Source organism: Poecilia reticulata, linkage group LG2 (genome assembly GCF_000633615.1).
Source record: "Poecilia reticulata strain Guanapo linkage group LG2, Guppy_female_1.0+MT, whole genome shotgun sequence".
NCBI lineage: Eukaryota > Metazoa > Chordata > Actinopteri > Cyprinodontiformes > Poeciliidae > Poecilia > Poecilia reticulata.
The window spans coordinates 6,175,874-6,202,697 of record NC_024332.1 but is presented as its reverse complement, the minus strand read 5'-3'; the positions used below and the strand labels follow the sequence as shown (position 1 = coordinate 6,202,697).

At 39.4% G+C, this 26,824-nt stretch overlaps 4 protein-coding genes across 16 annotated transcripts in view; 1 reads left to right on the top strand and 3 right to left on the bottom strand.

Annotated features, from left to right (window-relative positions):
- dzip1 (DAZ interacting zinc finger protein 1) overlaps positions 1-17,328 on the top strand; it is a 19,275-nt gene extending 1,947 nt beyond the window's left edge. For 7 of the 11 annotated variants that reach the window (XM_017303741.1, XM_017303739.1, XM_017303737.1 and 4 more), the window contains 16 exons: positions 2,482-2,566; positions 2,651-2,766; positions 2,880-3,038; positions 3,135-3,266; positions 4,088-4,150; positions 4,243-4,371; positions 4,854-4,902; positions 5,037-5,087; positions 5,178-5,303; positions 5,596-5,768; positions 6,949-7,144; positions 7,227-7,401; positions 7,490-7,818; positions 7,906-8,024; positions 8,106-8,271; positions 8,361-8,880. In XM_017303741.1, the coding sequence (XP_017159230.1) occupies positions 2,482-2,566; positions 2,651-2,766; positions 2,880-3,038; positions 3,135-3,266; positions 4,088-4,150; positions 4,243-4,371; positions 4,854-4,902; positions 5,037-5,087; positions 5,178-5,303; positions 5,596-5,768; positions 6,949-7,144; positions 7,227-7,401; positions 7,490-7,818; positions 7,906-8,024; positions 8,106-8,271; positions 8,361-8,452 (2,160 nt within the window). In that variant the 3' untranslated portion in view covers positions 8,453-8,880. Of the gene's footprint in view, positions 1-2,481; positions 2,567-2,650; positions 2,767-2,879; positions 3,039-3,134; positions 3,267-4,087; positions 4,151-4,242; positions 4,372-4,853; positions 4,903-5,036; positions 5,088-5,177; positions 5,304-5,595; positions 5,769-6,948; positions 7,145-7,226; positions 7,402-7,489; positions 7,819-7,905; positions 8,025-8,105; positions 8,272-8,360; positions 8,881-13,724; positions 13,857-17,245 lie in introns of those variants that run through there. The other 4 variants (XM_017303740.1, XM_017303738.1, XM_008425351.1 and 1 more) reach the window with 4 other exon arrangements.
- cldn10d (claudin 10d) lies at positions 10,164-12,504 on the bottom strand. The gene is made up of 5 exons (XM_008425338.2): positions 12,026-12,504; positions 11,769-11,930; positions 11,594-11,675; positions 11,411-11,518; positions 10,164-10,654 (listed from the first exon to the last, which is right to left on the bottom strand). Exons 1-5 carry the CDS (start codon positions 12,414-12,416, stop codon positions 10,471-10,473), a joined length of 927 nt encoding a protein of 308 aa, XP_008423560.1. The 5' UTR covers positions 12,417-12,504; the 3' UTR covers positions 10,164-10,470.
- On the bottom strand, positions 15,342-19,011 carry cldn10e (claudin 10e). Its single transcript, XM_008425334.2, has 5 exons — positions 18,369-19,011; positions 18,122-18,283; positions 17,491-17,572; positions 17,228-17,341; positions 15,342-16,728 (listed from the first exon to the last, which is right to left on the bottom strand). The coding sequence occupies exons 1-5, from the start codon at positions 18,598-18,600 to the stop codon at positions 16,281-16,283; spliced, it is 1,038 nt and encodes a 345-aa protein (XP_008423556.1). The 5' UTR covers positions 18,601-19,011; the 3' UTR covers positions 15,342-16,280.
- A 90-nt stretch (positions 19,012-19,101) lies between these two features.
- On the bottom strand, positions 19,102-22,373 carry cldn10a (claudin 10a). 3 transcript variants are annotated; one of them, XM_008425451.2, is made up of 5 exons: positions 22,133-22,373; positions 20,738-20,899; positions 20,577-20,658; positions 20,393-20,498; positions 19,102-20,314 (listed from the first exon to the last, which is right to left on the bottom strand). In XM_008425451.2, the coding sequence occupies exons 1-4, from the start codon at positions 22,350-22,352 to the stop codon at positions 20,492-20,494; spliced, it is 471 nt and encodes a 156-aa protein (XP_008423673.1). In that variant the 5' UTR covers positions 22,353-22,373; the 3' UTR covers positions 19,102-20,314; positions 20,393-20,491. The 3 variants fall into 3 exon arrangements, with proteins under 3 accessions (XP_008423673.1, XP_008423654.1, XP_008423663.1); XM_008425432.2 differs by having other exon boundaries at positions 20,393-20,658; XM_008425441.2 differs by having other exon boundaries at positions 19,102-20,658.
- Positions 22,374-26,824: the final 4,451 nt, after the last annotated feature.

Here is a 26,824-nt window from a genome sequence, read left to right as displayed (position 1 = left end):
CACCCACCTACCTGCTGTGTTCATTTTGTCACTGGAGTGTCATGGCAAAAAGATTTCCACTTCCGTTAAAAATTAGTCATATGTTAATGTATTTTATTGGGATTTAATGCAATATATTAGGGTTGTTCTGGTTGCAGTTTTCTGACCGATCCAGATTTTTTTGTGTGTGTATATTTTTGCAAGTCACTGTGTCTGGAATAAAGCTCATCATCAGACCATTGGAGTCAGTAATCAGAAATCTCCTTGTGCTCCTTGAATGAACGACTGGTCGCCTTTGACCTAACCCAAAGGTTGCCATGACAACAGCTCTAGAGTTTCATGGCAGCTGGCCGTTGCTAAGGTGTAAGCCACAAGCTCAACTAACAGAGCCGGATCAATAATTGATAGAGGTGTCTGACGTTCTCCTTGGAGTTTTGTTTATTTTAATATTTAAACCCACCCAATCACAGTATATCTTGAATTATTCTCAGTTTCAAAACTTTGAAAGCAGCATTGCAGATCCGTGTGGCTGTTTTTGGGTCTTTGACAGTATCGGCAGCTGTCGATTCACTGCCAAACGGAGTCCCAGGTGCAGTGAACTGCAGCGTTAAACGCAGCGTGTGGACACACCGGCAGCTTCTGTGCTGGTCGGGGTCTGAGAGAGAGCAGGGGTGCCCGTAGAGATGCCTGCGGCAGGCAGCATATTGGCAACACCGGTGCTGCTGTTTGGAAATGTACAGCCTAGATCAGTGGATGCTCCTGTTCATAAGGGTTATGAGTTTATTTGCATCACTGCTGATGTCAGATTCTTAAGATCTAATGAGCATGATTTCAGTATTTAAACCAACATGCGAAACAAAAATGTACAGCATAAATATTTTTTTTCCATTTAAAATGAAAATTATCAGGCTCTTCTTCTGATTCTAAAACAATAAAAGGTAAAATTAGTTGATTTAGGCACAAAATGGACAACCTATGTATAAAGCAGTTGTTCTTATGTATATGTTCTTATATCCACTGCAAGGAAATATGCATTGATAATTAATAGCTCTCATAATACATAGAAATAATCATTTGATTCTAACAGGGTTCAGATGACAAATAGATTTACATGTGGAGGAAATGAGTGTTTCTGGGTTCGATTCCTGGCCCCGGTCTTTGTGCACGGAGTTTGCATGTTCTCCCTGTGCATGCGTGGGTTTTCTCCAGGACTCCGGTTTCCTCCCACAGTCCAAAAAAACATGACTGTCAGGTTAATTGGCCTCTCCAAATTGTCCCTAGGTGTGAATGTGTGTGTGTGCATGGTTGTGTGTCCTGTGTGTCTCTGTGTTGCCCTGCGACAGACTGACGCAGGGCAACACAGACCCTGGACAGGGTGACCCCGCCTCTCGCCCGGTACGCTAGCTGGAGATGGGCACCAGCATCCCTCCCGACCCMACTGAGGGACAAGGGTGTAAGAAAATGGATGGATGGATGGATGGATGGGATGGAAATTAGTGTTAAAAAATGACAGTGAAATTAAATACATGAGTGAATTTTATGTATTGAGCAGCGTACATAAAGACAATTATTACAATAAAACATTATTTTTGTAGTGAGTTTATCTCTATAATTGATCATAAGTTCTTAGCTACCAAGAAGAAGAAACCGAAGTAAAAAATAAAAATAAAAAATAGAAGCAGCCAATGTCAAAATGGTGTTACTTAGCAACAAAATTGAACTACAAAGAGACAAATCATCCCAAGGCAAAAATATATTGATTATTGCATTTACCTTATTCTTATTTACCAGAAGAGTGTACACTTAAGTTACGATTTCATTAGTCAATGTGCTGATTGTGGAGATTATTTTGCAATTTTGCTGTGTATAATTCAACAGTGGAAGTTTAGCAACCTGATATCAGCTTAATTAGTTGCTTTTTAAGCCAGCTGGACATCAGTGTTCCATGCATGAATCAGAATTTTAAAAAGTTCAAAAGTTTTGAATTATTAGCATAATTTTAGGGCAGAAAATGTTTATTTTTAAGACTTGAAACTTGGATTTGTTTTTTGTTTTAGCTTGACTATCAAGCCTTTAAGAAGGAGGGTAAAAGTGCATTACACACCTCAGTGCATTTAAATTAGCTGGAAAATAATTTACAAGTTCAAATCATTTTCAAACGGTTTCAAGGTCGCACAATTAGAGAGGTTTCCAACATTCCTTCACGCATTCGTCCCGTTCCGTTATGTGAAGAGGAAATGTTACTTTTACTCAGAGAATATTAGGAAAGAACTTGAAGCTTGACAGAAAAGACACACTTTGTGTTTAAAACGTGCAGAGCTAGTGCTAGCTTCTACTTCAACAGCAGAAAAGCAGTATATCAGTTTTAGAGCTTTTATGTTTTTCATGTGAGTAATTATTTTGTTGCTACATTTTAACTGGGTTGCTGTTTAACACTTTTCACTCCTTCCTTAAGGTGATCAATGTAAACAAATTGTTCTTTCTTGTTTTTTTTCTTTTCAGTGTCTACATTGCGATAAATCCTTCCTCAACTCCTCCTTCCTTCAAAACCACATGCAGCGGCGGCATCCTGACGAGCACCAGTCGCGTAAGTCCATCACACGCTTCGAATACTTGCCACAAACGTCGATCGGACAGACCGACAGATTGTTTTAAACCTTYGTGCTTCCAGAGTTGCAGTCCGACAGCGAGAAGAAATCTCAGATTGATAGTCTGAAAACGGAGATTAGCAGTCTGAAGGATCAAATCACTCAGCAGCAACAGGATCTGCAGGCCAAAATTGCTCAGGTACGATTGTTTTCGCTATCCTATAATCGCACAAATTGGGATTATAAAAACTACAACTACTGTCTCTATTAAAAACAAGAGAGACAGCCGTAATGTTGTTTTTTTTGGCGTAGGAAAAGGAGCAGCAGTCGATGCACAAAGAGCTGCAGAGGGAGCTGGAGCACTTCAAGGCGGAGGAGATGGCACGCATGGACAAGAAACTGGAAGACAGCAGGGACGGCATGCGCAGGGAGATGGAGTTCCTATACAACCGAAACATTCAGGCTCTCACCGTACGAGGACCGAACCGCTCCGCTCACTTCTGCTTCTTTTTAGTACATCATTTCAGTTGAAATTTGTCAAATTAGCACAATCCTTCCTTTTCCCAGGAAGCAAATCAGAATCAGACGACCAAGCAGGACAAGCCAAGCAGCCCTGTCAACTCTCAGGCACAGCGAGACGCTTACAAAGACATGCAGTTGCAAGCCATCCACAAGCTGGAGCAGCAGATGAAGAAACAGGTTAGCAACCAGAGAGGAAAAAACAAATCTTCTAACTCAGAGGTGTTCAAACTTTTCGCACCAAAATTCTTCAGCGGCCAAAATGAGCTTCTTCTTGTCTCCAATTAAAAACGCCAACCTAATACTGTTGTGAATTCTTTCTCCTTCACTGCAAAAGCACAAAATCCTACCAAGTATTTTTAGTCTAGTTTTTAGTGCAAATGTCTTAATTCACTTGAAATAAGACTAAACTAACTTGCAAATAAGTTTTCAACAACATGAATAAGCTTGTTTTCAGTTAATAATTATTTAATATTGATTAAGAAGTGCCTAGTTTGTTTAACTTATAACAGGAAAAATGTCTTGTTATATTGCCAATTGGAACACRTACATTTTGAAAATCAAAATGAAGGAATTATTGACTTAAAACAAGTTTGTATTTCTTGTTAAAGAGTTAYTGTAAGTTAAATTTGTCTTAGTTCAATTGAACAGAGACTCTAGAAACTAGACTAAAATACTTGATAAGATTTTGTGTTTTTGTAGCGTTTACCTGCACAACAATAAGTTAAACAAGTAATATTTTAATGAAACCAACATTAGTAAGAGATTTGCCATAATGTTTATTCATTTAACTTTTTGGGYTAATTATTTTCTAAAATCTGTAAAATGTTGTTCTTTTCTCTTTACTTAATTTCCAGCAACAAAAAATTTAAATTTTGTTTTAAAAACTTTGCCCAAGTGTATTTCTAAGTAAAAAGTTGCTGGATAGTTGTGGCATGAAATAAAAAAAAATGAAAGGAAATATCTTTGTAWTTTTTTTGACACAAACATTTCCCTCCTAGGACAAAAAGTGGGAATCCAGAATCAAAGAGATCAAGGCTCAACACGAGTCCGAAAAGAATSAGGTACACACCASCATCAAACCATCTTCAGGAGAAACGAGTGGACTTGTAACACCCCCCACTCCCAAATCTCCAACCGTTTTTTTGCTTTCCAGTTGCTGAACGAGCTGAGCAGGATGCAGTCGTCTGTGGCAGAGCACCAGGAGCAGAGCCGGCGGCTGCAGCAGGAGATGGACCGCAGGCTGCAGGAGAAGGCGCAGACCATCGAGGCTCAGAGAGAGCAGGTGGCCTCCGCTTTCTCGCTCTCCGCTGCAGTCGGAGATTATGTCGCCAGGGGAAGCGGGTGGAGTAGTAGCCCCTTGTTCAGGATATCCTGGATTTGAGCGTTGACGCATAATGATACTGTACACAGGAAGTGAATGCTGCTTTCCTGGAGGAGCTCCAGAAAGAGCTGCAAAATGACTGATTATTGATGTTTCCAACCGCTGTTAGCTTATAGGAAGAAACTAGTTCATTCTTCAACTTGTCTGTTTATCTAATGTGATAAATAAGTAGGAATCTTGTTAAAAAAATGTATTTGTTAGCTTGTTGAAATGGGAGACTGCTAAACAGTTTAATATTTGTTGTATTTTGAGACACTACTTCTGATAACATACAAAAGTCTAACAAAAGCATTAGACTAATTCTTTACATTCAAGTTTTACAAGGACAAAAATTTAACAAGTAAAAAGTAAAGTTCCTTTTGTTTTGTGACGTCATTCCACAGATAAGGACCATTTCCACCAGTCCGCCCACTAAAGTGCAAGAAATAGCAGGTGAGGACTCCTGGAAGTCTTCTTGTTTTCTTTAAATCATTAAAGATGTATTTTGTATCTTTATATTCAAAACGAAAATGCAGGTTTTTCCCACTATCCTTAAAATAAACCTTCTAATCCCTCCTGTCTTCCAGTCGCTGCCAGTTTACCAGCCCCAGAACCCAAACCAAAGAAGTTCTCACACGGTGAGTTAATCAGAACAAGCTTCTTCTTTTTTTTTTTTCTTTTTTTTTTTTATCTGTCCACATATGATCTGGCTGATGCTTCCCAAGCAGCCCAGTCTCCCGTCTGTAACCCCCCGTTTGTTCTGGCTCCCACTGCCTGTTCACCTGAACGCTCAGCGGAGCCAGCCTCTGCTCTAAAGCTGGATCCCATACAGGAGTTGTCGGAAGAGGAGAAAGGTAAACGCGGGTCAGGCTGAYGGAACCGGGGCGGCTGCATGACGCTGCATGAGTGCACCAGTCTCCTCTTGTGCCAAGAGAATAAAAAATTTTAAAAACTTGGAATAAGAGGGTTTTGATTCGTGATGAATTCTTAGATTGTTCATCATGTTTGTTGTCTGTTTGCATCTAACTCCCCTCATGGCTTGGCTTTCTGTGGACATCATTGATGCATGTGTCATTTTGTACTTTTTTTTGTGTTTTTTTTTGTTTTGTGTTTTTTGTTTTTGAGTGTCTGTCTTCTCTTTTCCAGATTCCAGCATCTCTGAGAAGAGACCGCTGTCCGGTAAACATGTGACCGAACCGCCTAAGAAACCTAAGGTGACGGCCAGCGCTGTGAAAAAGAACCCCAGCATCAAGAAGGAGATGCGATCCGAGCTGGAACGCTCCCTTACCAAGAAGCTGGAGAGCCTGGGGGTCAAGCCTGTACGAATAATCAGTATTTAATTAACTTTTAATTAGGGATGCAAACTATTTACTGAGGTATGATACATTTTCGATTAATTGTTAGATTAAAATTAGTTCCTATGGATTAACAACCATCCACTTACAGTCCTTTAGTGTTGTAGTTTGGCCATCCTTCAGCAGAGGGCGCCTCTGGTTATCCAATAGCGAAGCCAGGACTAAAGATGGCGGCGTCACTTTAAAACGGGAAAGARAAATGGTCTAAACAGAGTGGGGTGGGACGCAAAACACACTTKATGTGGTTAKGTTTTGAAACATAAATACTCGACAAGCTCATTAAAGTTATCACCTTAATAATGCTCATTAGGGCTGTAGTGATACAATAATCTCACGATACAATACACAATATTCTGCTCACGATACGATATATATTGCGATATTCRGCAAACGATACAWTTCAATACACTTYTGCGATTTTCTGAAAGATTTTACAGGGACAGAGTGATTTTGGTGACATTTTGTGACTGTTAMAGAGTTGGATTGAATTAATTTAACTGAAAACTGATTAAAAGCACYAACTACACAATAYGTGGCTCTGGTTGGACATGGACACAGACTTAAAGTCGACAGCTGGACAAAATGAATYRAAGAAGTGGTGAGAAAACATGTTTCTTTTCATTGAAACAGTACAAACTGTAGCTTACATGCATTTGTAAAGTAAATAAAGTSCACCAAGTACCCTGCTCTGAATAGTTTGATACCTTTTTAACCTTGACACTTAACATCTGAAGGAATCACTGTAAGCCTGATGACCGAATCACTCTCCCGGCGAAGAAAGCAGTGAGTGAGGAAGGTGACAGTTGGATGTTACGATACATGCGGATGAATATCGATTTTTTTCTAGGAAAGAAAATATCGATATCGCAAAATCGATATTATTACACAGCCCTAATGCTCATTCAKCCAGGCTGTATGACGGAGCAGCGGCAAATAAGTGAAAATGTATCACCAGTTCGAAGCTCATACATTTCTGTGGAGATATACCTTGGAACGGTATTCACTACTCTTGATAAAAGAGAAAACTAAGGTTTCTAAGGAAACAGCTACTTGTCAGTTAATCATCAATTAATAAGACCAATCAATGTTAATGATAAAGGTTGATTCACTGATTACTAGCGTTCCTACTTCTATTCCTCTTCAGAACCAGAAAGGCTTGACGAACAAGGAGTTGGCTTCCCTCCTCGCCAAGATGCGTTTAAAGCAGGAGGCCGTTGCCAAGACGATGCCCGACTACTGGCGCTGTTGGGAGGAGATCGCAAGCATGGTTCAGCAGAAGCTGGGCGGACCGAGGCGAGGCAGCGAAGCTGCCCCAAGATCCAAACAACAGCCCCATCAAGGTGAGTCAGCAACAAAAGCCTCTTAACGCCTGAGATCATCCCGACGCATCGTCTCTAATGCTCTTAACGGGTTTATGTGAAGTGATGCAGGTTCGCCTGCGCTCCAGCAGCCTGCCCTCCAGAGCCAGCCAGGCGGTTCCTGCAGCAACCGTCACACAGCCAAAGACTCCGCAGCCGGCACCCAGGACCAAAGGCTTCATGCAGCCGAAGACGTCCACCCCGAACATGAAGCCCATATTGAAGAGCAGCACAAGCAAGTATGGAGATACTCACTTTCAGCTGATTTTTACCCCCTATTTTTTTTATCAATTTGACAAAATTGAAACATCTTTTTCTACTCCTAAGAACCCCGCCGTTTAGTTCGGACGAAGACTCGGACGACTCAAAGTCCGACCTGGAGGAGAAGTCGCCACAACTCCGGCGAGTCAAGTCGTTAAATCTGATGGTTCAGATCAAATCGAACAGACCCCCTCCGGCTCTGTCCAGGCAGAGCGCAGTCAGCCAGTCGTCGTTCTCCTCTAAACCACAGCAGTCCCGTCACGTGACCATGAAGACGCAGAGCGAAGACGACGAGGAGTGGTCAGATGTGAGCGATTTGGCGGAAATTGACCCCGGGCGGCTGCATGGCTTCAAAAACCACAACAGCAACAATGATAAAGGAAGCCACATTAAAGGTTAGTTACCCACCAGAGTATCAAGTAGATTAACTTGATCTTCAGTTCTTGGGTCAGAGGTGTTGGAATTGTTCTGTTTGTTTTCAGATAAAGTCGCTGATTTGGCCAGAAAAGTTGAACTACACATATCAGAGAGAGCAGTAAAGAAGCCTGCAGGGGGCGTAAGTGTTCTCCCAGAGAGAAAGGACGAAGTTCAGGAGATTTCGGTAAGAAAACAAGATTAGAAGCAATTAATTCCCAGTGAATGTTAACCAGCAGGACCAAAGGAATGAGGTTTGTGTCGACAGCTGACAGATCTAGAGGAGAGCAGTGAGTGGATGGTCTCCTCTCTGGAGGACAAACCAGGAGCGTCTAAGCAAACGTCTCTCCTTGGCTCCGGACCCCAGAGGAAGAGCCTGGACTCGTCTAGCACCAGCGTCTGGGGGACGTCTACGGGAAAAGCCCCCAAATCAGGTCAGTCATTCCGACTCTCAGGCTTCCTCTGAGCTCCAAACGTGTTGGTCTGTGTGTAATGCTGTAATTGATGCTGTTGTGCCTGGCAGGTCCGACCGAAGCGGGAACAGGAAGCACGCTGAAGAGCAGCCTGTGCTCTTTCAGCGACATCAGCGACTCAGAGGACATAAGCAATAAGTAGCATTAGCACTGCAGCAGATCAGGTAACGTAGCTAACATGAGGACCTCAACCTCTCACTTCTTCAGCCAAAGAAAAGTTATTCTGTTTATTTATTCTATGGACTCTGAGATTAAAATAAAGAGAATGAAGCAATACCTTCAAGGAGGCTGTTCAGACAGTTCAGGACCAGAATCAAATTTTGATTAGAAAATATGATTTGTCTTGTTAACGTTTTAACTAGGTGACAGCTTTCTATTTTTATCTTAATGCCTTGTGCCAATTAATTTTTTTTGTCAGACTTCCATATATTTTCTTTTGTATGTTCAAATCTTCTTCTGAGCCAAGCAATGTTTTTGTAAAATATTGTGCATTTCTATCAGATTTTGTACATCAAATTTTGTATCAATTTACATGTAATATTTATTCAAGCAATAAAGATGAGATTTTGAGCACTCAGGTCATCCTTCCACTCCCCATAGTTTAAAGGGAGCCACTCCAGTTTTCTAAAGTTAGTCTTCATGTATAAATGTATTTATGTATTTTTAAAAATTTAAAATGGCAATTATTTTACCCTTATGATTTTTTTTTTTTTAATCAGTTACGGTCTTGTATTGCATAGGATAATGATCAGGCTAGGTGCAAATGTTTCACTTGTATTTTTCCAACATAAAAAAACAACTTTATTTACAAACAAAATATGAATACAACACACCTCATCATCAGAAATCTAATTAGTCAAGTTTCCTCAATGTTGCTCAGTTCTGCCTGGCCACCAAATAGCTTACAGTACATTTACAGTACATAACCTAAGGGTTTATTCAATATAAAAAATAAGAAATCCAAAATTAAACCCTGTTTAAAAGACAAAACGTAAGCAGAAGAAATGTTACAAGAACAGAAGAATCTAAGGATTGGGCAATAAAATTAGGAATGAAAAATGATTTAATAATAAAAGCAAACAGATTAAATAAAACTATGATTTAATCAGTTACTAGTGCGATTCTTAATTGCTAAACCTTTGACTTCTGTTCAGAATACAGGGTGGTGTTCTAGAAGCATATTCTCTGTGGGGAAACAGTTTAAACTTTTAGGAAGCACTCAACATTTCATCAAAAGTTTCCTTTAGAACAGTGGTTCTTAACCTTTTTTGAGGTACCAAACCCATCAGTTTCATATGCGCATTCACTGAACCCTTCTGTAGCGATAAATAAAATATGATTTTTTTCCCCCCAAATTCAAGACATAGGGGTGACTCTAGTTGGGTCACCCCAGATCGCTAAGTCTTCTTAAAAGGTAGAGTCTCTGAGAACAGTTCTTCAAAATATAGTCAGTGTTTTCAGCAAAGTTGAGCTGACTGTCCAGGAACGACCCAAGTATTTAAATTTTGCCACAGTTTCAACAGGTTGGCCATCGAAACTGGAGCCACTCTAAGGTCTTGTTTAGTTTATTTAATTAGCTCTACATTCTTAAGAGAACGAAAAACGAATAATAAATAATAAAGACTTTGCGGTATTCGGATTTAGTAATGTAATTATATTAGTTGTGTTACCACCCCCACGCCACTAGAGGCAGTAGCAACCCCGAAAAGATGCGACTAAGGAGCAGATTTAGAAGTTCACCGAAAGCTACAGAACTTGGTAAAAACTGAGCTTTGCTGAAGTAAATAAAGACACAAGTTCAAATCCMTGCTGAGTGGAGCTCCTTCAATCAGGGCTCCTCCGCAGCTCTGATTGGCTAAGCAATGTAACGTGATCCTCTGCAGCAAGTGATGGCAAAGCGGGGCGTCATCACGACTTTACACAAGTGAGTCTTTACCTCCGCGACAGAGGCTCCGCTGAACCATGAGACCGACTCACCGAACCCCTGGGGTTCGTTTGAACCCAGGTTAAGAACCACTGCTTTAGAAACTATCAGGGGGATTTATCCAGAAAGTAGAACTTGTATTTCTCTTTAAACTCTTAAAAAATGTAACTTCTTCAAACAGACGGACCTTATGGACCCACAGAATCCGCTCAGTCACTCTGTTTTGAGTTTTGAGTTCATACGAAGGTGTCCCGATTCTCGATGGGAGTGGTTCTTCTTGTCCCTCTGGTTGTTTGACTCCTCCCATCTGGATAATACAGCGGCGGCACCAGCGTCACTCTGGACGACGGCGGCTGCATGTACGTCCGTCTGGTGTGGACGGTAGCATAAGAAACCGGCCTTCGTGGGCCTTTTGATGAACTGTAATGGAAAACAGAGGCACAAGCATGTCACCCTGCCCTGGTTGTTATCTTTTATCTGAAATGTCACTCTGTTGCCTCAATTTAAATGTTATCCAATTGCTAACGCTTTGAAGCTTACCAAAAATAGCCTGAGCTGTGAAAAAAACCATTCTCCACTACAAAAAGAGAAGTGCCAAGCCAAACACAGTGGCTGTTAATATTTGGAAGTCTGGCCAACATGGACTGAACTGCTTCGTTTTACGACGACATATTAGGGTCATTGTAGATTAAACAAAAAATTAAAACTGAGCACATTTCTGCCAAAAAGCAAAGACATTTTTAGATAAATCTCAGAATTTTTGGTTGGGGGGGAAAAAGTGAAAATTTCAGTTTCAGAAGTTGAAAATTTCCCACTTTTGTAATTCAGAAATGTCCAAGTTTTTTTCTAGAGAAAGCTTGGAAATTAAAAACTCCAATTACTAAACCACCATTTTTGTGGGCAGAAATTTACACACACAAAAATTCCCGATCTTCAATGGCCGTAACACACGTCGTATCGTTAATGTTCTCCGCTGCTATTCCTAAAACTCCAGTCAGACCACAATTCCAAAATGGTGCAGAAAAATTACGTCATCGTTCGCAACTTCAAATGTTTGTCAGTTGAAATTCTACCGGAGGAATCAAAGTCAATGGGAGAAAGCTCTGATGGATCTGTGACACAATATTAGAATCGAAGTGACTAGCATAGGAACGCAACGGCCAGGCTGCAATTTACCTTTTTGGTAGACCTTCTTTTCCAGAGAAGTAAGTGAGCACCGTTCCCCCGCTAATGAGCAGGATGGATCCTCCCCAGCCAATGAAAACAGCAGCACCCAGTTCAAATCTGGACCAAAAGACACAACTCATTAAAATCCGTTTTATTTAGTAATATTCTAATGAAGCTTTCAGTATTGCTCACTTTTTGGCCTTGAAGTTTGGATCCACAAACTCTGTTATGACTCTACTAGCCCACCACGAGTATGTTATCATCCCACAGAAACCTACAGATAAAAAGCATTCACTTTATTTAAATTTGACGTTTTATCATTTATTAAAAAAAGAAATCTGAACACTTAAAAAAAAAAAAAGTTCACCTGAAACTAAGTAGGTTATACCACCAGAAAACGTCACCCTTGCGTTGGTAATCTCTGTCCCACCAATTTTAGTGCATTTCATCCCGATCAGCGTGAGGACGCCTCCAAAGAACCCCGTGATCACGGCGCAGACCGCCAGTGCTCTGAGCGCGTGCATGTGCACTAAAGTAGAAATAAAATTTGCTATAGCTGCTTCTAAAGTACAGCAATTTAAAACAAAAAAAGAAAAGTCAGTTGTGGAGTGTTCAGTGCCTTACCAGGCAGGGCCAACATGGACGGGTAGTCCTTGCAGTCGGAGACCCCCGTCGTGTCCGAGACGCAGTCTCTCCACAGGTTGGAGTAGTGGTGGGCGGTTGTCAGCACCGTGCTGCCCACCTCAGAGAACATCCAGTACTCGGTGGGAAGAGTGGAGCACACCAGGATCCAGCCGCACAGGCTGGTTACAAAGCAGCCGATCTCCACGTACATAATCACCATCCGGTACTCCATGGTCGTCGCTGATTCTCGACTAAATAATAATGTCTCCCTGTGGGAACCCAGACTGAAGGTTCCCTCTGTGTTATCCCTGCAGTGCGTAGAGGTAATAGACCCATAATGCTTTGGGATGTGTCTCATCTTATCTGTGAGATAGTTTTGCCAAGTAAGCATCCTTCATGTTCCTAGCTGGGCGAAGGGATCATATTACACCACTCCTCCTCTTACATGTCTAAACAACAGCCTATTTGTGGATAGAAAAAAAAGAGTACATTTCTGTAAAAACTCAGACATTTTCTAGAAAAAAAACGAGACTTGAAAAAAAATTCCAAAGGTGGAACATTTTCAACTTTTTGAAACTTTGAGATTTCCATGTTTTTTTCCTAGGAAAAGTCTGAGATTTTACTTTTGGACCTCAAAGTTTGTCATCAACATTTTTAGACTTCCTTTATAAAGATGCATTCTTATTCAGTATGTAACTTCAAAAAAGTTGTCTGCTTGTACTAAACAAAAACTTTTGAATAAGTTATTTTTTATATTTATTTTTGAAAACCTTGTTTTCTCTAAATATGACTGCTCTGCTCTTTGCTATTTTAGATTATACAACTTTTAATATATACACTGTATAGTCGTAGGAAAACAATTAGAAATCTGTCATTTAAAGTAATGCGGGTGAATTTTCTTTATACTTCACACTATAAACTGGCAACATCATTTTTATTTATGTAGATTTTCTTTCTTGCAAACAACAATTTCCAAGTTGCTGCGGCTGCACAGAAATAATTGAACAAAAATAGACTGGAGGAATGCAGCATCTGTTTTTGTCTCACATGATTCAGATCAAACATAAAAAAATAAAAAATAACCAGAGCAAATGCAATATGTAATAAAAAAAACATTTACTAAAGTGTAAAAGATATCTAAAGTAACCCATTTAAGCTTAATGGAGGTTGGAGGACCTTAAACTGCTTAAATATTATACCTTGGCATCTTACACCTAGGCCACTCGTCAATCTTTGTTCTTATTTGAGTGCTTTAGATCACTTTACTGCTGCATAACTCAGTAAAACTGGTTATAAAGCAGTAATTAATATCAATTAATTGGTATGTTTGAACAAAATTTTTTGTATGAAAACTCTGCCTACTGTTTAATTACCCCCCCTTCCTCAAAATTAAAATTTGCTTGTATACAAAGGAAAACCTTTGTCAATCCATCCTCAAAAGTTACACATGGGAGTGGCAGCATAATGCTGCGGGGACGGTATCATGATTCAAATGGAGCCCGTAGAAATCTTGAGGCCTCGAGTTCGTAGTTTTCACTCTAGAATAAGTCAAACACGGACGGCTTCAGCGCGGTTTTGTTATGCGGCAATGGCGGCCATCTTGTACGAAGAAATCCTTGATTTGCTGACGTGTTCTTCGTCCTGTCTGCAACAGAGAGAGTAAAGTGAAACTTTTTATAGTTTTGTTTTTATGTTAAAGGTAAGTAAACGAATCTTCGTGGACGGATAACTCTGCATGCAGTTGCGCAGTGAACAGTGCAGCCAAGCAACAGGAGAAGACTCCACCAAACCGAGGTAGAAGGGCGGTCCGATCTCGAAGCTGAGGAGACATGATTGAAAAGCACGTTTATTCATAATTTTGATGTTCTTGTGTAACATGTCACATTACCTGAGTTTTGATTAATCTTGCTTTGATGTGTAAAACAGCTGAAGTCACTTTATGTATAAACAGTAAACAGCCCCGTCTGAGATTCATGGTGGAGGAGGAGGAAGATGGGGACGGGGGAAACGAGACAAACCGGTGAGTAGGAGTTTTGTTTTCACAACAGCAGCTCGAGCTTTCTAGAACTGATCCCTCTTACAGCCCAGCAGCTGGACAGCACACGCTCCCATCACCATCCCGTCCTTGCTGCTTCGCCCCACCCCCCGCCGATCCACATATACTCCATCCCAAAAAACGAGAGCACAGTCCTGAGCATCCGAAGGAGAGCCCAATCAGCAGCAGACCCCTTACTACCTCAATTTACCCTGGAAAATAAAATAAAAAAACAGTAAAATGCTCCCAAATGAAAAAAAAAACGCTTATTTATTTTTTTTATGTACCCACGTTTGACTTTCAAATACTTGTATCAAAAGTGGATTATGGTTTGATACTTAGTGCATCATAAAATTATCCCTTCTTAACCACACAGCAGGATAGAATTAAGAAATGGGGTGTAACAACTCAGACTAAACACAGAGTCCACAGCAAATGATGAGAGGGAGAGATGCAGTAAGGTTGACCATTTACTGTCGGCTTCCTCGTTTACATGCTGCTGGTGAAAACTGCACACAAGAATCAACACAAAAGGAGGCGGATGAGCTCGATCTTTTTCACAGATTGTCTCATATTACACTGTTACGACATGGTGACAGTTTTAACAAATATGGAAGAACATATTTTGGTAGTAGTTACAAAAATAAGTTTTATTTTTGTAACGTCCTCATTTTATTTAGTTGAGCACCACTTTGTGTCTTGTGTCAATAAATGGAAAATAGAAAAGGTTCAATACTTAGGACGACTTTTGCACAAAAAAAAGAAGTAAACTCAAACAACCATTTATTGCTAGTATAAACAATTTTCACTTAGTCATGGAATTTCTATTTTTCCTGAGCATTTATTTGCTTACCTCCATTGTCCCATAGCAAGAGTGCAGCCCATGAAGACCTAGCCCAGCATGCAGAGCAGCAGACCTAGGATCTGAATGGTTCCCCTACACCAGGGGTGCCCAAATTCGGTCCTCCAGGGTAGGCTTCCTGCTTGTTTTAGTTCTCTCCCAGGTTTAACGCATCTGGATCACATGATTGCTCATTAGAGGCCTAAGAAGAATACCGAAATGGTTGTTACTGCCACCAGGGAGAGAACTAAAACATGCATGATGCCGGCTCTCGAGGACCAACTTTGGACCCCCCTGTCCTAGACATCACTTAAAAAAAAAACAACCTTTTATAAAATAATAAAACCACAATGCTTTTCTTCCAGATGAATTTTCCTTTCTGAGCCTGTACGGGCATTTGCTTGAATTTCTGAATAAGGGTAAAAGAGAGTTTTGTTTACCGTCAACAAACACTTATATCAATCTTTAGATTTTATTACTACAAAACATTCACTAGTAAAGTTTTTTACATTCAATTTCAACAGGTGTAATTTTCATTGGAGTAATCGATTTACTGGTTTTCAATTGGGGTTATGTGGAATAGTTATAAGCAGTCAGTGTAACATCATGAGATTTTCAAATAAAATGTTTTCAACAAAAAAATATTTTATTTACAGCACAAATACAGTCTATTGAGTTAGCATGTTAAAGTTTGCAGAAGAAACACAAAAAATAGCTTAATATATGGATTTTGAACAGACATGTTTTCAATTATAAAGAGGTTAATATTGAATTTCTTGACCTAATTATTCAGCTTGGATCTTGCAATAAGAAGTGTAATTACTCGTGTAGGCAGCTTCCCCTTCTGTATGTGCGGCAGCCATATTGGACCCTGCTTGTAGGAACGCTCTGACTTACACAATTGGATTTGTGACATCAAGAGAAATTTTTGTTGTATTTGTGACTGAAAAATTAACAATTTGTCAGTACATAAAGGGAACTTACTATTAAAAAGTCAAGGGAAGGCCAAACAATTTTTGGCCTAGCTAGCAGCTGTAGCCAAACCGCTAGCAGCCGTCAAATGTGCTAGTTTAGCTAGCCAAATTAGCTAGTTTGGCTACAGCTAACTAGCTTTTACGCTTGAATTAACCCTTTGTTTTAGTGGGGTTTTTTTAGTGTTTTTTTTTAAGCTACCAGATGTCTCAGATTACAAGTAAATGCATTAAAATAAAACTCAACTCATCAAAGACAATTGCTTAACATAAAACGGCTAACATTCATAAGCTAATGATTCAGTTAGCTTGCATCTCGTAACTTAATCAGAATTTGGCTTTATGTCAGAAACATTCGCAGAGTCGTTTACATAGTAATTGTGACATTCGACATTTTAATTTATCGGTTCAAATGTAGGACGTTTTCACAAACGGTGTAGCTCCGCTTCTCAAACTACCAGACAGCGAGGACACTGTGTGGCTGCTTTGACTGCTGTGACTGCTGCTTTGACTGCTGCCGCTGTTCCAACTGCTCCGACTGCTGCTCCTTGATTCCGACAAAGTAAACAGGCTGGACTCTAAGGACCGGCCTGACTGGAACTCAGATCCTGATCTGGATCCTGAACCATATTCAGAGGTTCCATTTGATCTGGGGGTCCGTCCCGACCTGGCCGTGCCCCCAGATTTGGACGTGTGTGCCGATTTGGAAGACGAGGATACATTCGAACGCTCGGACTGGGACGACAGCTCAGAGATGGACGACAGTGTGGTATTGGAGGTGACCTCAGATACAGCAGAAGAAGCTGTGGTGGGCTTATTTGTCTCCTGGTCTGGCTGTGGTTTTACCTTAATTACCCTAAACAAAAAAAAGAGAGAGAGGATACGTATTAAAATGAAATGGCTGAAGAAATCCACATCCTAAAACACCCAGGAAACACAAAGTGCTAACATGAGAGCCAAAATTCTAGCATTATTTGCTCCAGTTAAACATCTGAATCTTCATAGACCAACAGAAAGTACTGCAAAAAATTATGAAGAATAAGGAAAATAATGCATTTTCTCAAGATTTTAACAATTAAAACTGTAAAATGAGCTGATCTCTGTAGAACAACATTTTGCTGGAAATCTTTTAACATATACCTCTATCTGTTTGTAACTTTGAACATGGCAAAACATGAAAAAGTTTAAGGTGTATGGCTATCTTTGAAGGCACAAAATTCTGACCTAAGTATTTCATAGTGAAGTCAAAGGTTGTTTACTAACCCACTGAAGTTGTTTTATCGTCTGTGGAAGTGAGTATTCTAGTGTCACTTCAATTTGGTCACCCAATAGCAGGTAATGACTCCATTACTGACCTTTCTCCTCTTCCACAGAGCGGCTTGCACACGGACCACAGATAGAAAAAGCCACCAGTCATGTGAAAGGCCGAGCCCACCCAGCCAAGGAACATCGGCGTGCCAAGGCTATACCTGAAAATAGTTCGATATTGTGCGAGATTAATACATGAAGATTTTCACCTGTATTAAAAATGTAACATATTTGAAACGAAAAGAAAGTAATGGTTTCAAAGGTAAGGTGGTCAATATGCATGTTTGTTTGATTTTGCCTGTTAACTTACTCGAGTCCAGTCAGGTTAGAATCGAAGTTTTTGATTATGACGTACTCTGAATACATGGCATACCCACATGTGGACAATGCACCTGAGAGAAAATCATGTTGAAAACTATTAATGGAGTCTACAATTCTATCCATTCACAATGAAACTCAGAATGTTAGTCAGAAGCAAGTTTTATTTAACATTCACGTCACCTAACGTCACATAGAGACCTTGTGCAAAACCTAGCACAGAATCATTGGATCATTCATTGAGTTGACATTTTGTCTATAGTAAGAATTAAAAAAACATACTCATAGTTCCTTTTTTGAAGAGATATGGCATAAATAAGAGTAGCATGAATAATTTTTATTCCTATTGTTGTACATTGATTTCTAGTACTTTGTTTAAGCATAGCAACATTTTCTTGGTTGGTATATTAAAATCTAACAATTTCAGCAAATTTTTGCCATTTTAGTAAGATAAAGTCTGAGCTGGTAATTTTCTTGTAACCAATTTAAACGACTCCATCCTTTGGAGATAAAAAAAACTTAGGTGGGAGGACGTGTTTTAAAGCAATTTGACAAAACATGGAAATTACAAAGGATTGGGATTTATTAAATCATGTACATTTTGAAAAACAAAATAATTTTACCACTGATGATGTGACACAATCCACCTATAAAGATCTTCTTGTACTTTGAAGGGTCTTTACCCCCAATATAGGTGCATTCCATACCAAGCAGGCTGAGTATGAACCCCAGCATACCCAGAGAAAGAGCTCCCATCAGTAGGCCTCGCACTATTTGAACATACCCTTTAATCACAAAGACAGACATTTATATAGGCACATTTGCAAACAGTTGTTACAGATCGAAGTATGTGAATGTGTGTTTACTTACCGTCCACAGACCACAGCGCAGGGAAATCATAGCAGTTGGTGACTGCAGTTGAATCGGTGAAACATTTTCTCCATAAGCTGGACCAGTGCCATGCCACTTTAATGATGGACGAACCACCCATTCCACCTACTGAGGCTATCTTCCAGCCCTCCATAGCCATAGTGCAGGCCACAAAAACCCAGCCTAACACAGTCATTAAAAATCCCCAGATTTGGACCACTCTGATCTTCATCTTTAGGCCTCTGCAGGTGGGTTTCCCTCTAGATTTCTCATCCAACTATGTTTATCGTCTCCAACGTTTAGGTTTTATTCTCCAGATATGCGGCCGGTCCCTTACCCAACAAGTCTTCACAGAAAGTCGAGCAGGTGAATTGGTCTGATGTTGTGCAGAAGGAGTGTCCACCAGATCAGGTGTTTCGTAAAATGTGGGTGGGAGACAGAATTCGCTCTGGTTCCCAGAAGCCACTGCTGAAAACAGCCAGATTAGAATCTAGACTAAAACCACTTAACCAAGCAAATATCAGGTTACACAGGACTTCATCCATCCACTCAAATTTCTCACAGATTCAGGAATATGTGCAAAATAAGACAAAATGATCTTTGAATAATTTTGACTTAAAATTGTCTGAAAACGGATAAATAAATCTGCTAAAATACTTTATATCCATTTTTTTTATTATATCCCTCTTGTGGTTTCATGTTTTGTCACACAAAAAATGTTTGAGGGCTTCAAGCTAATTTTTAATGTCAGACAGAATTTAGCAGAGTAAATACAAAATGCAGTTTTTAAATGCCAGTTTTTAACTAACCTGGCCCAGTATGAAGTAAATATACTCATGTTAAATCAAAAGCTACCTGTTATTAACCACGTTTATAGCTTAAATCTAGTCAAAGTGTGACCTTAAATCAGATTGAAATGACCTAAAACACAGCATTAATTCTTAAAACCTCTCCATTGCGGCTGATTTTTGTCATAAAATACTGGCGTACCCTTCCAATTTCACGCTCCCCCAACTTCACTTTTTGACACTTAACTTACAACAAAACATCTCTCATCAGGCGTACATCTTAGTGATTTACTTTACAACTCCATATTCTGTTTGATGTGACCATAAACCATATGCTTCAGTTGTTTTGACCTTTACAGGAAGTATGTGATGGCACTACTGGTATGAGTTAAGCTGCTTGAACCATCACTCCTGATTGTGCCTTGGGCTGTGAGCTGTTGGTTATTGGTCATTTCACCAAGTATGCACTGTGCCATGGTTCCCAGAAATACACCATAGGGTCTTTGTGCTGTTTTAATTACAAGTAAATCCAAGATAATGAGAGTTCCCGGGAGCAATGAATGTTCTCATAGCAGAGATGAAAGAACTGTTCTTTGCTACTAGTTCCAGTTAGCTTTTGGTGGAAGTTATTGTAGTGAGATATTAAAAATGAACAACTGCTCAGATAGCCTGGTAAAAACCAGGCCTTTTTTTATGCTACTGGCTTCATTCAGAAGGTCTGGACTCTCGGCCAATTGCTTCCTGGAAGCCATGGACTCTGTTGAAGTTGAAATGTGTCCGTGATGTATGTAATGCACCAGCTTGACGCTATGAAGCGTACCAGAAATTCATAAAAGCTTCAAGAGTAGAAAATCTTCCAACTTTTGAAAGTATTTTTCTTGAATATTTCTGAGATTAATCTAAACATTTTAGGGGTTTTTTGGCAGTAATTTTATTCCATCTATAATGGCCTTCGATATGTGCTTCTGTTATTCAGATGTTATTTACTAAAAGTTAGAAATCGATGCTGTTGACCTAAGAAAGAAGACAGAGTTCACTTTGTTTCACACATAAGCGTTATGTGTTTTTTTTGGCTCTCGTGGCTCCATTTGCAGGCTGATTGCCGCCTTGCTGTGTGTTGTCCCGAATGACGGTGCTCCTGTGTAGCAGTATTTGCCTCTGCAAAAATTAGAAAAACTATTTTAAAAATGATTAACTATATCATATTGTGTTTGCAAAACCTAAAAAAATGTTGACCTTAAGCTGAAGCTTTCAGAAAGGGAGAGGCACAATAGAAGTCCACCTAAAATACAAAGCACGGATCCAGACCAGCCTATGAAGAGAGCAGCTCCCAGTTCAAAACCTACGTATGGAAAAAACTCAGTTCTGACGAACAGGTTTATGTGAATCTTTGAGATGTTTTATGATCTTGGATACATACTTCTGCGCAACGAACATTGGGTCAAAGAAGTCTGTTGTGATCCTACGAGCATATATGGAACATGCAGTCATGCAGCAGATCCCTGTTCAGACAACATTCATTTATTTACAGAGGAAGTTTGGGTAATCTGATTGAATTCCAACTCGTATGTCTAGACTCACCACTGAGAATGAAGTGGAGGCCCGACAGGACGGTCAGACGAGCCTTGGTGGTGTCCGAGCCCCCTATTTTTGTGCACTTCATTCCCAGCAATGCCAAAGCGGCACCAAAGAAACCCAGGCAAACAGAGGCGATCATCAAACCCCGACACACCTGGATATATGCTGCAAGTTGAGAATAAAAAGGAATATTTGCAAAAGTGGACACTTAACTGTGCAGCTTTATAATTCTATCCTATCAACGTCTTCAACAAATTTTTAAATATTTAGACGAAACAATCTGATATATTTGGAATATTTCTCTCATTCTACCAAAAAAAATGGTGACATATAAGCATAAGTATTCACTCCCATTGTAGATGCATCCCCAAAAAGAGTCAAGCCTGTAATTCCTGCCAAAACTGCTTCAACAAAAATATTAAAGCCCTGTAATGAAACCTTAGTAAACTATTTGTTTAAAAGTTAACATGAATATACATTTATAGAAACAACTGAAAGCATGTTGATATTTTAGTAAAAACTACTCAAATCTGCTATTGTATGAGGTTGATATTTATGTTTGTACCGTTTGAGAGATACATTTCCACCTTAGAAAGTAGAAAGTGATATAAACCACATTTATTTTGAAATGTTACCAGAAAATATTTCTGCAGTTATATTTTTGACGCAAGCATGCTAGCTAGGCTGAAACTAAAATAAACTAAAATGTTTTTGCTAATGCTTAGCATAAAAAGATAGATAGTGATATCAGTGGCTTTATATAGTTACGTTTTCTGTATGTTTCTTAATAAAATTCAATGAGGTGATTTTGGTTTGATCAAGGGTATCTGTCATATTCTTGAGACAAATAGGAAACCATTTTAAATAAAACCTTAGATGTCATATTTGAGAATTTTTATGACTTGTCATAATAACTACAAAAAACAAACCTGTGATGCAACGATTTATAGAACAAAACAATGAAGAAGTTTTACAGGTAAAAAATGGAAGTAAAAATTGGTGAAAGGGCAAACTTTACCATTACAGCAAATGCTTGTGCAGATATGGCCATGGTTCCGCAATAAAAAGACGTCGAAATTTAATATTTTGAAATATGGACCAATGCACAAACTAAATAAGATGTATTTAAATATTCTGTTTGGTCACAAATAACCCTTTATGTTTGTATGATTAGTCTCTTTGGGTCACATGACAATGGGAGGTCATACCAATCTAGCACACCTACTTCCCTGACACACTCCAGGTGGTATTTTTTATTAAAAAGTTGCAACTTATGATGAAAATATGAAGTTCTGAATCCATTTTACCTATTTGCTGATTTACACAAGCACGCAATGATATAGCTCAATATGGTCTTGGCTTCTAGCAGTCACAAACTTTAAACATCCACTAACTCACCATCCAAAGCCAGCATCGACGGGAAGTCTTTGCAGTTGGACACCCCCGTGGAATCAGTCACGCACATTTTCCACAGATTAGACCAGAACGCTGCCGTTGTGATAACTGTCCCATCCACGGACGACACCTTCCAGTAGTCTGTGGACACTGTGGACGATACCAAGATCCACCCAGAGATGGTTAGAAGAAAGGCAACAATCTCCGTTGCCATGTTGCCCATTTTTTCCACTCTGGATTTGGTTCAGAGTGAGATATTTCCCTCTGGAGAGATTGGAGAGAAAGTGGGTTGGTCTGACTATGAAAGGCATGTTGGCAGTTGTGCAAAATTTTGCTTCTGCCTCACCTGCCCAGCCTCGGAGGCCTTGGTGAACAGCCAGAGATTATGTAATGTATTTAGGAAATGTTATGGAATCTGCCGTGATTAAAACCCAAGTCATCACTTCAGATCCATAATCTGCAAGGGGAATGTAAGGTCAGTCTTTAATTAAAAGAAATGTTTTTGACTGACAGGGAAACTACAAGGAGTAAAAAATAGGAAATATGAATGACTGGTAGACAAGAGTTTTGTCCACAATGTTTCTCCTCTTAAGGGGATTATGGTTGCTTTTTGATCATAACTAATCAATATTTGAATTTATGTACTTTGTTCTTCCTTGAGCAAAAACATCTATTGCTGCATTATAGCACCATCATGTAGCAGAAAGAAGAACCAGTTATTAGGAAGAAAAATCTGTTCACTCGTGGCTACGGGTTTTCAGACAGTCAGGACTCATTACTCTAAAACTTTAAATATAAAGTTCCAATTGGATATATCTGGAAAACCTCAGGAGACAGATGAGAAGAAATCCTGAATCACCTAACATCTTAAAATGCAGAGAGAAGCCTCGCCACCCTGAGCATCCACTAGATGGCGGTGTTTCTCACCTAATCTTCCAAGCCGATAATGCCTTAATCTGTCGCTCCATATCCTCCTACCTCCCACCTTCATCCATAAACAAGAACCTAGGATACATTAACTCCTCTGATTGAGGCAGAGACTGGCCCCTCACCAGGAGGGAGCAGTTCACCTCTTTTCAAGTTCAGAACGGTTGCCTTGAACTCTCTTCAATCTCTCTTCCAGGCTGCTTTACACTACTGGAAACCATTCCTGGAACTAAACTTCCATTAGCTTAGTCGCACTTGTGGAGATTAGCTAAACTTTTCTTTCATCACAGTTATTTTTTTTTATCTAAAAAGATTGAAAAACCTTTGGGTAAACAATCCTTCAATTTTTCGAGTACTGGGGAGATGTTTTAACCATAGGGTGGCTGGATCATGTTTTGGTCCAGACATGTTCTACACAAGTTTAACTTCACAGATGGTTATTTCTTATTTGTCTTCTATCAGTGCAGGAATCGTATGCAGCTATTGTATTTCAAAAACAGCATTGGACTTTGAGTTAGGATTGGAGGGGGAAAATAAAGGGTAGTGTAAGTGGTGGAAGTCTGAGACAAGCTTAAAGTTAAAGGCCTGTGTGAAATTTAYAAGGAGGAGGTGGACATGCTGGCACAGGTCCACTTGTATTCAGTACTCGGGTCGGAGTGACTCAGCATTTTGGGATCCGTAATAATCTGGTACCAGAAAAACATTGCATATTTGAGTCCTGACCTGATTTTGAACAGTTAAAAGAAAAGATAAGTCCTCCTAATCTTTGTTCATTCCAGAGAAAGAAACATTTTAATTCCCAGGAACATTATTAAGACGCTACCGGCTACCCTTCAGGTTACCTGTTTTATAAGCGTTCATCAGACAGTGTCTGGGGTCATAAACTGGGAACAGGTACAACCTTTGCAGGGGAAAAATTCCAGGAAATCCAAGCTCAGCTATTTTTACCATGAGTAAATGGCACAGAAGCAGGTGCTTAGAGTGTCTTTATGAAATCTCTAGATAGATAAAACCTCAGACGTACGTTACCATGGCTGCTGTTGCTGGGATGCTTTAGAAAGGCCTCCTCCTTAATCCTGTAAAGCAACCAATTCAAAGGGAAACAGCTGGTACAGGTGCTTCTGCAATAAAGTATGCTGATGATCACGATGATCTGATGATAACTTTGGGTAGGGAAATTGCCAATTGGTAATGTCAGCATTAGTTTTGTAACTACAGTATTTAAGTCATGAAATGGATGCAAGTCGGGTAAAAGTTTTAAAAAGTCAGTATCAAAAGTTAAACAAGTTTTTCTGGCTTTAAGGTGAGTAAAAGAGACAAGAAGGCCAATCATACCGCCATAACCATCCAAGACTGTAGACTTCCTAAATGGAATAATTGTAGCTGTTTTTGTTTTAAGTTGTGGGAACTGTAACTCTGTCCATGAGGATCTATCTTCCCTACAGTTTTGTAGGAACTGAAGTGATGCATAGCTGTTTACTTGAAACAGTAAATACTTCTGTAAGTCAAAGGTAAAAAAATGACACGATATTTTCTGGCCACATATTCTCAACTGGATTTACATCTACTTTACTCTTGCGTTTACCCTGCTTAAATGGATTAAGATGGTGTCATGTAAATGACTGATATGCTAGATGTGTGAACAAAATGTCCAGTGAGTGTACTTCGAATCTTTATAACCATTTTGCAAATATTTGTGTAGGACAGAAATAGCAATCCTGACAGCTCTTTTCCATTTGTCATCTTGCTTGCCCTTTATTTATCTATGCTACTTGCAGTTCAAACTACTGCACTGAGCTCAGAGCTCACATACTTGACTTACGAATTCTGTATGTGATAAATGTTCAACTTTCATCTCTTTGCTTGACCCAAGGATTCCATATTTGTCTATTTTTAGAAGAGAATGTTGCTTATCACTCCCCAAAGAAGGATTTGAAGTAACTTGCGTTGCTTTCCGTGGCTAAATAAACATTTAGTGGTGTATACTCAAACATAATGTTGGATGAGCAGGTGCATGACAGATTTTTACAGACAATGTTGCAGTCATCTAAGCTACTGAAATTAAAAGGCATGCACTAGTCTTTCTTTGGCCCGTGTTGATGAAACCCTTTATTCTGGCAATGTTTTTTAAGTAAGCTAATTTGGTAACAGAGATTTTGTTCTTGTGAACGTTTAGATCTAAGTCCAAACCTACAAAGTGGTGCATTTTCTGTGGTTTTCAGCACCAATTGATTCTTGCCGAGTTCTGATCTTAAGCCTCAGATGTTTGGGCCATAAACAATAACTTCTGTCTTATTTGTGTTAATGATAATGAAATGTAACAATCTGAGTGGGATAAAAAAAATTTTTTAAATAAGTGGTACAAGAATGCACCCTTGAGGAACCCCACAATTCATTGTTGTTATAGTCCCAAAACTGTCAAGATGTATATTGTCCAAAACTTTTGCCAATGCAGTCTGGGTACTGTGTGGGGGGATTAAAGCCTGTCAAGAAGGCACTGAAATTATTTTTACAGTTACATTTTGAAGGGAATTTATTTATTTTTTTACTGTTTTTTCCAATGACCTTTGCAGAAGTAGGAGATTGGATGTTGGTTATTACATACTGATGCATCTTCATTTGTTTTCTATAAAACAGGTGTATAACTCCAGTTCTAAAAGCTGTTTTTCAAAACTCAGCAGTCTGTAAAAAGGCAGCAAGGTGTCGATTTCAGGTTATCAGAAACATATAACTCTCACGCATTTTAACTCTTGATAGTAAACATGAATATTTCCTCATAAATATGATAGTAGAAGAAGGTTTCATCTGTGAGTGGTTGTTTTTATGGCTGCTTGGTTGGTGATTGAAGAGCAGAGCAGATGTATTTAGTGGTGAGAACAGTGTGGGAAAGCTGTACTTATCCACTGGACGTTATTCTCACCAGCTCTTTGAATAAACTCCCGCTGTCTTTTCTCCTTTGGCCTTTTCTCCTACTCAGTGCTAGCTAAACAAGGACAGAAGGAAAACGTGAGTCACCAAGCCTTAGCCATTCTGCTCTATTATGATTAGACTAACAGTGACAATATAATTGTTTACCTAAGCTACATGTGATTGAGTTGCTTCAGAAGGTTCCTGGAGCACGATAGCAGCAATAGGAGGCTGAAGGGAGTGCCATGCTGGGAAGTGACTCAGCAGGAAACACCTGTGGAGAGTCAAGGGGATTCTCTCATATGCAGGCTTCTTATGTTTATGCATAGGATATCCTCTCTGTGTGGACAGCATGCCTTGTGTGTCTTTCTGTATCAAACCAAAGAGTGAGAAAATAAAAGGAAGTTCCTCCACTGTGTAAAGTTGAGGGGAAAACTCCTTACTGCCTTAATTCAGTCCTCTCACATAACAATTGGCATACTAGTTAGCTTCTAAAAAGCCCTATGAGCGTTTAACTGTGTCATCATGATGAAAACATACAGTGAGATGTTCTATATAATAACCATGTGACAGAAATAAAGGAACTTGAACTGGTGCTGACTAATAGATATGTGATTTTAACTAATGAAACATTGGAGATTTATTTGGACATCTTTGACGTGTTGTAAATCTAGAATACAGTACCTTGCGTAAGTATGTATAAATACCCATTAATTTGTTTGTTCCCCATTTAAACATGTTAATACCTCAGACCGCATTGATTTATATAGGACATACATTTATTTTCAGTCTCTTTTATACTTGATCTCCTAAATAAAATTGAAACATTTGTATTTGCAAACTATTTTAACTTCACAATAA